This window comes from Anomalospiza imberbis, chromosome 2 (assembly GCF_031753505.1).
Source record: "Anomalospiza imberbis isolate Cuckoo-Finch-1a 21T00152 chromosome 2, ASM3175350v1, whole genome shotgun sequence".
Taxonomy (NCBI): domain Eukaryota; kingdom Metazoa; phylum Chordata; class Aves; order Passeriformes; family Viduidae; genus Anomalospiza; species Anomalospiza imberbis.
Window position 1 is genome coordinate 106,446,752 of NC_089682.1, and position 12,337 is coordinate 106,459,088.

A 12,337-nucleotide genomic window follows, 5' to 3' on the forward strand; every position below is an offset into this window, starting at 1 on the left:
AACATTTCCACTCACTGGAGATCAAAGCAAAAAGAATGAATGCCCTAATAGTGGGAGTTCATTTTCATTTTAAATGAGATGTAACAACAGGTTATGAAGAAAAACATCTTGTGATGGTTATTCAGCTGTGTAAGATTGCAGCGTTCCACCCCGTAAGCAGCGATATGAGACTATCACAGTCTTTCAATTACAAGATATTCTCAGAAGGGAGAAGAGGCCAAGCAGCCCATTGTCCTGTTGAAGGGTCCTGCCCTGGGAGGTCCCTCTGGGAGCAGTCTCGGGCAGCACAGCCAAATTGCTTGTGGCTGAAGCCAGGTGCAAGCTGTTTGTCCAGGTTTAAATATGGCAGCAATTTGCTTTATCCCAAGGGACTACTGCTGTCCCTGGAGCTGAGTGCGTGGCTGACTTCCTTGCAGAATGAGGGCCTTCTGGGCAGATCCAAATCAAATCAGTGGCATATCCAGGCAGGCCCAGGAAGGCCCAGGACCCCAGCCAGGGTCACTGCTGCCAGCCTCACTGCCAAGCATATTGCACCTGCGACACACACACCCAACTGGACTGGTGTAAGACTTGCTCTGAGTGCACAGGGTGGCTCTGCAACTAGTGACCTGATCAGGCCACGTGGAGTTGCTCTTCTAAACCTCATGGGTATAACCTCTCGCAGATGCTATACCCAGTGCTATGGGAGAATGTTTTGGAACCCTGAGTGCCGTAGTATGATTCTTATGAATTGGGCGTAGGTGGTGATGCCCTGTGAAGGGCACACATCACCTAGAGGAACACACTCAGTGGTAAAGCGATACTGTTCCAGCCAAAGTCCAATTCTATTTGTAATAGTGAGTGCCTGATGCTGCACAGAGGGAGGGAAACCACAGCAAAACTTGTCATGGTCCCAGTTCTCATATTAGCCTTGGTCTTTCTCTCACAGGTTACATCCAGGCCTGCAGAGGATTGATGATCTCCGCTGTCTGCCTGGGCTTTTTTGGTGCCGTTTTTGGACTGGTTGGGATGAAATGTACAAAAGTTGGAGGCTCTGATCAGACTAAAGCAAAAATAGCTTGCTTAGCTGGACTGATTTTCATACTCTCTGGTAAATATACTTTATTTCTATCAGTTTGCATATTTGAAGTCATACCAGAGCCGCTTCTTTTCCACAGAAACCCGTGCACAAACCTCCATGACTTCGTTGACTTCAGGGTCAGGCCCAAAGCTGTGCTGCCAGCTCCACTGAATGGTTTGTCTTATGCTTTTCAGGGTTGTGCTCTATGACTAGTTGTTCCCTGTATGCAAACAGGATTACGTCTGAATTCTTTGACCCTTCTTTTGTTGCACAAAAGTAAGTACTTTCCTATACCCATAAATCTTTCAAACAAGTAGACCTTAGGTTTCCTACTGCACACCAGAGCCTGTTTAGACAGAGAGCAGCTGCTTCTCCCCTTGGGCAGAGGAGGAGAGTGGGCTGCAGTTTTACTTAACCACAATTTCTAACTGGAGCAACCAGGTGCTGAAATTCAATGAACAAACACTTTGCTGCACAGTGATGGCTCTGCAATCCATGGGATCAGCTCTACTGTGGGCTGGCAGGGCAGCTGGGCTTAATTGGGAATGGAGCCTGCCTGGATGTCAGAGGTGCAGCAAAAGGATTGCACAAGACACAGGGGCTCATTAGGTGCATCATTTGATAGGGAAGGGAGAAAAGTATTTCCTTGAGCCTTTGATAGCAGGTGGCTTCAATAAAGGTGTCGAGCACTGAGCAATCTTGATTCCTCTTGAGGAGAGGTTTCTGCAGGCTCGGTGGAATTTTGCTGACAGATTTTCAAATCCAGGTGACTGAAATTTGGATCATAAACCTTATCAAAACCCCCAATCTTTTAAGCACTAACATAAATACTTTGCCTATACCTGTAATTAAATTTAAGAGAGTGAATATTTATAGAATTTTGGGATCCACACCAGAGATAATGAGCATACCTGAAGACTCCCTTGAAAGCTGTGCAAATTCTCAGGACCTGCAAAAGCAGCAATCCACAAACCAACGCTTGGATTTTGGATTTACATTCTTAACTGCCAAGTCTGAAAATGTTGGCTGTAAATTATAGCATCATAGACTTTCTTGTTTTGCCTTCATATATGATCTAAACTCTTTTTTAAAAGGAAAATATTTTAAAGTTTTCTTGGCAGTGATTCCAGAAGATGCCAAACTTTGGGTGTACATTTCCCTGAGACCAAAGTAAGGGATCAGTAAGGAACCCTGAGCCTTTACGTTTCACTTTGACAGAAAGAAAATAGTCTCAATAAATAACACTAAAGGGATCTACATTTGCAGTGGGGTTGACACTGCTTTTCCTATCTTGAAACAGTATTAGTTTTCTCCATATAGTCTTGTGTTAGTTTTCTCCATATAGTCTTGTGTTAGTTTTCTCTATAATTCCCCTATAGTTTCTGCTTATTTGATGTAGTGAAAACAGGCTCGAAAGGCCACAAAAAGAAAGAAGGATGTGAGGTCCTTTGAAGAAAATGGAGCCTGGCTATATAGACAGAAGTTAATTATTCATCAGACTTACTGTTCTTATTGAAAAATACCATGATTTCTGCCAGAAGTCCTTTTCCTATACTGTATTCTTACCCTTGTCTGCTGTGAAAAAGCAGGCATACCTCACGGTGGAATTTTACTGTGAAGGAATGAGAAATCCACTTTAAATATTGAAATAACGGTAGTAAAACATCCTCTCCAGAAATTACCTTTTTTTGTGGACAACCAGCATAGCTCAGCTGTGGGCAGACATAATCATGATTGCAAAGATAAAGGCAGAGAGGAAATCCTGACATTTTAATTTGAGTTGTGCACAATGCACGTGGCATTCAGCTCCTTCCTCTCTCAACTGATGTAAAATTTCCATTTTGTTGCCGTCTCTGAACCCTTACTTTGTTATGCATTGCAGGCACATTTAATATGTTTGCTGGTATATTGTGGAAATTTGGAATTGTCTCTTCACTGAGAGAGGGTTTCAGCCTTTTTCCTTTTACTGCACATTTCTCTCCTGAAGTTATTCTGGTAGTGTCAAAGACAGGCTTGAGATACTGTTAGTGGGAAACAAATGATACAAAATGTTCAGCACCTTGTGTCAGCCATAAGAATTTCCCTCCAGCCTTCTTTACTATTTTTAATTTAAATTATCTGACTAACTTCCCATATAGGCATTGATGTGCAATTGAAAATCTTGAGCTTTCCTCTTAAGTACCAGTATCAATCAGAAAAGTTGTTTTCTCTGTTTGAAGATGTGGAAGAAAGACCTGTCAGGACAGCTCTGCAAGTCATTAACCCAGTGGTGTGGCAGTCCCCCGAGAAGGGCCATACACGCAATCTGTTTAATCATGGTATAGTAACAAATATTGCTTCACAAGCTCAAACAATCCCAACTGCTAAGGCCGAACCCCATGTCTTCTGTCCCAGCTAGTAGGTAACACTCAGGTACCCCTTTTCTACCCAGTTCTAACAAATATAGTCATGGTTTCTTTCTGTGCAGTTGAAGAGTTTCAGGAAGGGAAGACAGTGCTTGGTCTCCTTAAATCCCTCGGCCTCTGGTCAACAGTTTTGTGTTGTTAGATAAAAATATGGAAACTTGTGTTTCCCACTTTCTAGGCAAATGGTCTTGACAAATAAGTTGTTACTGCAACAGCCATCCTGGATCTTGGTCCAGCTCTGTTCTACAGCAGTGTGGTGATCTGCATCTACTTCTGTGGGGAGCCTAATCCTGATCCTTGTAGCTTAGGTGTGCTCTGGCAGTCCTGTAGGGATGGAGTGATCCCCGTGAGGGGGATTACCTCACATCTGAGGTAGTCCCTCTGATCTGCTTTTATAGGTCAATGAAAGAAGTGCCTCAAAATTGTTTTAGAAGTGCACTTTGTGTGTATTTCTTGCACGTTGAATATAATGGGATCTTAAGTGAAGAGCTCTGATGTAGATCTCTGTTTCTAATCAGAGAACGCCCTGTCCTTGGAGAGACACAAATCTCCTTGAGTCATGTGAAAACCGTAGCAAGGTGGCTGGAAATGTGAGCATAAGAAGAATTAAAATTTTGCAGGTTTGTCAGATTTTGAAGTGAAACTGGACTTGGTGGAGAGTTTTCCAGAGTGGAAGGAGCTATGGTTCCCAACAGTTTAAACTGGGGGTTGGGTCCGTAAACTCCATGCTGGTGTTGAGGAAGGGTTCTGAGGCAGAGTCAGTTTATTTCAGCTTGAGCTTGGTGTCTCCAGAGAGGGAGCCTGAACAAAGAAATCCCCTCACAGTCTGTGCACCTGATCCTCATGAGCTCTTCACGGATCTTGCATGTGCCTCTTGGTCCAGTGATGATTTATGGTCTGGTGTCTTCTAATACCTCACTGGATTCTTTTTAAGTGTTTCTGCAGTGCCATTTTGTAAAGATACAAATTTTTCAGAAAAGCTGACAGGTATTTTCAGTTAGATATTTTGGTAATGTGGGACTAGGGCCTGTGCACATGGAAATGTTCAGAACTAGCTGAGAAGTGCAACTACACAGTGTTGCAGTTGCACAGGCAGGCTGTCAAGCAGGGGGTTTTATTTAGCTGCCTCACCACAGTTTACAACAAATCAATTTAGTAGCATCTGCTTGAACAGCACAGACTCCTGGTTGACAGTTGTGGCTGGATGGGGGACAGGGTCCTCTGTTTCTGTGCAGGATCACAGAAGTCTGGAGAAGATAAAGGTCTCCTCAAGGGGAAACTTGCAGCAGAGAAAGAGCAAGAGATATACGAGTGTTTTCCAAAGGTGAGGAATAGGAGAGACTGGAGACTGTTGGGCTGGAGCCTAATGCAGGTCATCCTTAAAGTGCTTTAAGAGTGGTACTCAGTCAGAGAGCTGGGGAATGGAGCAGACAAGGAGCATTCATGGTTTGCTGCTTGTCTTGAAGAATCAGCACTGACAGGAAAGAAAATAATCTCTTCCCAATGCCCTTCTTTCCCTTAATTTAATTCTGTTGCTTTAGAAACATGGACTTAGTGGGATAATGCTCCTAAAGCACCACTGTCTCCTCTCAGAGACAAATGGAGCGGTTCCTGGCAGCAGACAGTTTGTGGCTGGCCAAGGCAGCAGAGGGGACCATTGCTGGTGACTGGGAGCTCTGCCCATGGAGGTGCTGGGGAGCAGTTTCTTCTGGATAGAATCCAGCCACAGGGACTAGAGAAGGAGGAAGATGCTGGAACATGCACCTGTATGTGCAAATGCTTATACCAGACACACCTGTGTATGTATATGCATACGTTGCATACGTATACATTGCATGCATATTGCATATGCATATTATTCATATGTACAAACCCTCATGTTTTAAGCAGGCTGGTGTGTGGATGATGAGAGATGGAGTCAGACAGATCCTGAGAGCCAGAGAGGAAACTTAAGGAGGGTTGTAGGCAGAATTTGTAGTCTCTGGTCCAGGAAAAGCCCCAGTCCAGTTTGGTTTGGGAGCCAACAGGAACAAAACCGAAATGGAGGAGTTGGTGCTGTAAACAGTCACAGAAGGACATAACCCCACAGCGAAGCAATACAGGAGGAGATGCACAAAGGCCAGGCCTCCCCCTAACCTCTAACCCTGGCTGAGCAGGGAGAGAAGCATTGCCCAAGTGTACTGCAGGCACAGAGTTTGCCTCCTAAGTCAGAGGGAAACAATGAAAAGAACGTGGTGAATGGCAAAGCTGCCGATTTTGTGGTAAATAATTTATGTGTGAATGGAAAGTTATTAAAGAAAAATGTAATGTTTAGTTATTTTATTCTGGAAATAACCATGTTAAATCCATGCTCTTTTGTTAAATACATTTATTGACTTCTTGTAGGTATGAATTAGGAGCAGCTTTGTTCATTGGATGGGCTGGAGCTTCACTCTGCATAATTGGTGGCATTATATTCTGCTTCTCAATAGCTGAAAACAGCAATTCTGCAAGGTAAAACACAAGTTGTACTTACTGAAAGAAATCAATACCTCTGCATTTTTACCTGCTATATGTATGCAGTTTGATGACTGTTCCAAAACACTTTGTAATGAGATTCTGAAAAAGATTGTGTGGATAAAACAAAGTAAGGGGATGTAAGGATAACACTCTGTCCACCATTAATGTAATTAAGAAAAGCTGTTGGCTCAGAACAAATGATATATATCGATATATATTTCATAAATTTACTACACCTGCAAAACAGTGCATTCACTGGTGTAGGAAAAGTGGTCAGGTGGCTTTACAGGCAGGAATAGACAAGTTTTTTTGATCTCAAATCATCAGATCAAAAGTGAGTGGTGGTGGCAGTGGGACTTCCAGCAGCTGTAGGGTTGCTGAGGAAGAACAAAGAGGGGTGATAACAAAGAACAGCTGTAGAGAGTAACTGTTCATCTAGGATCTGCCACAGTTTAAATTATTTCATGATTAGGCCCTAATTTACTTAGCTGTGAACGAGGGATATACGTTACAGGAAAGTGTAAAGACAGGTGCAAAGAGATAGCTGGAGTGGCAACATTTAACTAGAATAGGACCACACAGAGTAGGAACGTGCCGCCTCTCCTGAAATTTGTAGGTATATTCCCACACATTTCTTCTAGCTTTATTACTAGAATGCCTGGATGCAGAGCTGTCACCTGTCTGTGGGACGAGCTGTAAATGCTTGTTTTTTTCTCTTCAGGAGGGGATATGCCTATAATGGAGCCACATCTGTGATGTCTTCTCGTACAAAGGTCCACAACAGCGTCCCTGACAAAACCCCACCCAAGCACTTTGACAAGAACGCTTATGTTTAGTTGCACTGTTGGAAGACTCAAAGTGTTTTTAAACGTGATTTTGTACGTTTCATTCAGAGTGATTCCCCCCACCCCAAGCCCAATGTACTTACCACTAAGACAATGACTTTTAAAAATATTAACTTGCAGCTTTTTACATATTGATGTAAATTTTATTATATATTTTAAGATTGATGTTGGTATTGTAAAGTTTATACCTGGAAATCATGAGCTGATGTTGCATTCTTGAAAAGAAATAAACGAGGTATTTACTAATTCAGTTTGTCATGTCAGCTGCTTATGGGAATGGTATCACACACATTGTATTGGCATATTGCACTTCAAAAACTCAGCTATTGTTTTTTCTTTGTCTGTCCATGGAAATATGATTACTTTTGAGGGAATATATGTACAAGTCAATAAATGAGAACAGAGATTACAAATAACCACAAAATGCTTTCTAGACTGAGTCCCTAAAATCAGACACAAACTCAGGTTTGTTGTGAAGTTTGACCTGATGGACCTGTGGAGTTTCAATAAAAGTTGGTTATTTTGGGACAACAGGATAAATATAAAAAAACAAACAGTCCTATTTAATAATGGCACAGTATAAAAGAAGTTTTGTATCTGATATTATCTAACTTACATTGGGACCACAAAGTCAAGGTTCTTTTTGTTTTATGTTATTTTTGTACTTCATTTAAGTAGAAACAGTACTGTGTTTTTTAAAGAAGGCAGCCAATGTGGACAAAGCAGAAATGTCAAGTACTTCTGCAATGGCAGGTTAGTACTTTCCTTACTGTGGCTTGACATTGTAATCTTTTTGCAGTTGTTGTCTTTTTATGCTAACAAAGACTCAACTCCAGTACAAAAAAACCCACAACAAACCAACTTCCCCATACAGGAGGCATTTATTGATGATTAGTTTTAGAGCTGAGGCTTTTTTTCTTTTCATTTGGTGTTTATTATAAACCATGGTAGAAACATAATAGTTTAATACATGGACATATTTTCTTTAAAATGTTGACAATTTTATATAAAGTTCATGATAAAATATAAAAAATATGCATTAAAGATTGTATAAAGTAATACTCTGCAGTATATTCTGTTCACTGGTTAACAGGCTTTCTTGTAAGACCAGTTTCAATCTTTAATGTAAACATTAGAGGCAAAATCTTCACCTCAGAGAAATGAAAGAGACTTTCACCACTGAACTAATGAGTGTGCTGGTTTTGGCTGGGATAAAGGTAATTTTCTTCACCGTGGCTGGTATGAGGCTGTGTCTTGGATTTGTGCTGGACACAGAGTTGATAATAGAGATATTTTGGTATTGCTGAGCAGGGCTTGCACAGAGCCTTTTCTGTTTTTCATACCACCACATCGGTGAGGATTGGGGGTGCACGGGAGGTTTGGAGGGGACACAGGTGGGACAGGTAACTCAAACTGAGCAAAGGCATATTCCAGACCATGTGACATCATGCACAGTATATACAGTGGGGGGAGAAGGAGAACAGGAAGACATTTGGAGTGATGGCATTTGTCTTCCCAAGGCACCATTACACAGGATGGGGCCCTGTTCTCCTGGGATGGCTAAACACCTGCCTGCCCATGGGGGGCAGTGAATTAATTCCTTGTTTTACTTTGCTTGTGTGTGTGGCTTTTGCTTTCCCTATTGAACTGCCTTGAGAGTTTTCTCACTTTTACTCTTTCAAGTCTCTCCCCAGTTCCACAGGTGGAGTGAGTGAGTGGCTGTGTGGGGCTTGGCTGGGGTTAAACTACCACAAAATGAAAGAAGAATTACTTTGTTTCCAAATAGACATGGCCAGAAATGCATATTTCAATATTCTTTTTCAGTCAGACTGAAAGACACAAGAGCTCTGTAAACAGTACTCCTTGTTATTACAGAACCAATAAGAGAAGTTACTGGGAAACATTTGATGTTTTCACCTGCATTTTGAACCCCAGCAGAACCCAAAAGCAGGACCTCCAATCAGGAATGGAACAATTATATATCTGAAGAATCACTCCAGTCTGTTACAGTGACTAAGCTGCTTTTTAACGTGCTTGTATTATCAGCTTCATGAAGGCCTTTTAAAACAAACAGACAGAACAATTAATAGTTATTAGTACTCTTTTGGTGGTATTTTTACTTTGTATTTGTCTATAAAATAAAATTACATGCTATGTGAGCAAACACCTGTGGACTTCAGGAAGCCCCAGATTGCAACCAGTAAGCAAATGACGAGTGCTGTTAATATGCAGATTGTTTCTCTTACAGAAGATAAAGCACAGTACAAGAAGTCAGTATCAACCTTACTTTCCCTTCAAAAATAACCAGAAGTATCTATATGTATAACTGACACAGCTTTAACCTTTACAAACATTGAAATGTTAGGGTTAGAAACTTCTATATATATTATATGTAAGATTGAGGCTTTTGCTTTAGCACTAGTTCAAATATTTATCTCAGCCTGGTAAGTCAGTTAGATACCTGAAATATTATTACTCTCAAGAAAAAGGGAGTTCCCTTCTCCCTTAAATTTGGAAAGAAAAAAACCTCAGATGATTAATTTTTAAGATGATGTTGAAGTCTGATAATATTATGGTTTAAAATGTCAAATTTAAGTTGGTATCTCTGTGTATTTATGTATGTGTGTGGTTTACATATCATTAAGTATCATAAAAACATGATATTTATATAGCAAGAAACCAAACACAAATGTTTTCTTGTTCTTTTCTTAAAAAACACCATTTATTGAATTACAATGTGCAATACACTGTACTTCATCCTCCTCTAGGTGGGTCAGTCACTTATGAATACATTACCTTCCTCCTTTGGTGCACTTTTCCTGGGAAGGCCCCATGCATGTACCACAGATGCAGCATTGGGCTCGTTTTTCTGAACTGTCATTGCCTTCTGACCTCTGTCATCTTTCATCAATAAAACGTCTTCTTCTACTGATGAAATATCCCAATCATCTTCATCAGCTTCTGTGAGCTAACAGACACAAGAAAAAACAGGCATTTTTCCTTTGTCTGTTGAAGCTGTGCTGAGTTCTTTCCTGAACACAACAATGTGAAAGTGCTAAAGAAGAATGCACTGGCACATGGACTTTATGAAATCTATCATCACAGTTTTAAAATCCACATTAATTCAATTACCTAAATGATATTAATTCACTGTTATTGTTCTGAAACTAAAAGATGTTTGGTGGATTTTTTTTAAGTCAGGAACTGCAAACATTTAAAGTTCTGCCAGTTCTGTATCTGACATAAACCTCTGCTTTCAGATATTATATGCCAGTCTTAAAAAAGGATTATCTTTTCCAGGATATTCCAGTGAGATGAAAGTCCTTTAAGCATTAGAATGTAGATTACTTACACAAAAATAAAGATATAACATGCAAGGTGGCAGTTTACAAGCATTCTGTAGTCAAATTAGGAAAAATATTGCAGTAAAGGCCTTTTCAATTTAAACCTAATTTACTGAAAGAGAAATTAAATAATGAGCATTTAAAGAACTGTATGATGCTCAAACTTTAAATATACATTCCCCTCAAGACTCAGTGTCAATATGTACAAACATATTTTAATTAAGTGGTGGATTTGTATATTAAGTTCACAAAATAAGAGTCAATTCAGACAGATGAACCTGAAGGCAATGAGCCTACAGTCCCTCTTACCTCATCTGCCTGAGAACTAGAGTATCTTCTGTCAGCTTTAGCAAGAAGAGCTACAGCATTTCCCTATTTTTCAGTCAGATGTGGTTTGATGGATTTGAACTATTTTCAGAGAGCTTAAGTGTGGAAAGCAAACAATGTTTTCTCACAAAACTAAAACCTTATTTCACTGGAGTCTCCAGTATGGCAGTAAGGATCTAGATGGTGCTTCCATTGCACAGAAGGAAGGTTCAGATGCTATTAGAAAGCAATGTCAGGTATGTATATGCTAGAGAAAAATCAACAAATATGAACATGTTGTGTGTCTCGAAAGTGAATAAGAGACTGCAGTAATGCTTATCTTGCAACATTACTCCATTTTAACATTGCAAACTATTTTTCAAAAACTGACAGATCTGCTCAGTGTGCTGTATTATTAACATACCAGAATTCATTATTGTGCTGTTTCAAATTATCTGCATTTGGAGGGTGTGGTAATGGGAAAGTTAGTCACATATATTGAGAAATGCAGGAGGAAGAGTTTCCTCAAACATTCAAGAAGTCCCAAATGATTGTTGAAGTAAAAAATAGAGATAAACATGTCAACTTCAAGCAGAATTCAGTTTTGATCGAGGGTAAATACATGGCACCAATCAAAACTGCTAAACAGTTTTATTAACTGAAAGACTTATATAAAGATGTCTACATTAAACATATAAATATGGGTATAAATATATGCATATAATTACCAAAGCATACAAGATGGTGTGTTCTTCTGTAAAGACTGCAGAAAAAAAGTAGCAGTGCCTGCCCTGGTTTCATAAGCTTATTCTGAACTCATGGTGTCCATACAGGATACATCAGGGACACAATGTATTCTAAATGAATCATAGCTACAACACTTTTCATAAAACTATGGAAAGGGGTGGGTTGGAAGACATCTCAAAGATCATGCAGTTGAACTCCCCCATGATAGCCAGGTACATCTTCCACTAGACCAGGTTGCTCAAAGCCCCCTCCAACATGATCTTGAAGACTTTCAGATATTGGGCATCCACAGTTTCTTTGGATGGAGGCAACTGTTCCAGTGCCTCACCACCCTCACAGTAAAGAATTTCTTCCTAATATCTAATCAAAACCTACTGTCTTCTCATTATAGTCTAATTTTCTGTCCAGAAGGATCTGTTGCATGATCCTTCTGGGCACAGAAGTGAGAGTAACAAGCCAGTAGCTCTCAGGGTTCTCCTTACTTTTTTTAAAAATGGATTTATTTTCCTTTTTTCAGTCCGAGACTACACTCAGCTGTGATGACTTTTCAATCATCATGGAAGAATGGCTTGGCAACTAACTATATCAACCAATTTCCTTAGGAACCTGCAAAGCATCTCACTGAGTCCCATGGACTTAAATAAGTTCAGGCTTCTCTGGGGGTCTCAAACTCAACCTTCTGCCACAATAGCAAGTATTTCATTCCCCCAGTACTTACCTTAAGGTTCAGGGGTTTGAGAGATGTGGGAAGGGAGATTATCAGTGAAAACCACAGCATTATTAAAAGAGAGGTTTTGAGGTTTATTTTGCTGCAGGTCTTTGCTCTTGAAGCCCAAATTCCTGAATACAATGGCCACCATTGAAAGATCTTTACAAAATCATCCGCCAATTTAACTGTGAACATTTTATGGTTTTGTAAAATCTGACATTACAAAGAATTTGGAAGTAACACTAGATAGAAAATTGCACTGCAATAGTCATGTCTGCATTGATAATTTTGAGTCTGGTGCAATTTGCTGCTCTCAAATAGTCAATGGACAACTTATGTGTCATCAATGGCAATTACAAGGACACAGGCTAAATGTGATTATGCTACCCTCATGGCCAAAGTTGATTAGGACAATCACTCCT

At 40.2% G+C, this 12,337-nt stretch overlaps 2 protein-coding genes across 3 annotated transcripts in view; one reads left to right on the forward strand and one right to left on the reverse strand.

The window, feature by feature from the left end:
• The window catches only part of CLDN10 (claudin 10), a 54,828-nt gene extending 46,853 nt beyond the window's left edge, over positions 1-7,975 (forward strand). For both annotated transcript variants that reach the window (XM_068182458.1, XM_068182457.1), the window contains exons 2-5: positions 929-1,090; positions 1,255-1,336; positions 5,851-5,958; positions 6,686-7,975. In XM_068182458.1, the coding sequence (XP_068038559.1) occupies positions 929-1,090; positions 1,255-1,336; positions 5,851-5,958; positions 6,686-6,800 (467 nt within the window). In that variant the 3' untranslated portion in view covers positions 6,801-7,975. The remainder of the gene's footprint in view (positions 1-928; positions 1,091-1,254; positions 1,337-5,850; positions 5,959-6,685) is intronic.
• A 680-nt stretch (positions 7,976-8,655) lies between these two features.
• DZIP1 (DAZ interacting zinc finger protein 1) overlaps positions 8,656-12,337 on the reverse strand; it is a 37,858-nt gene continuing 34,176 nt past the window's right edge. Inside the window, exons 20-21 of the mRNA XM_068182459.1 lie at positions 9,606-9,777; positions 8,656-8,867 (exon numbers count right to left, since the gene is read on the reverse strand). Of these exons, the coding sequence (XP_068038560.1) occupies positions 8,785-8,867; positions 9,606-9,777 (255 nt within the window). The 3' untranslated portion in view covers positions 8,656-8,784. The remainder of the gene's footprint in view (positions 8,868-9,605; positions 9,778-12,337) is intronic.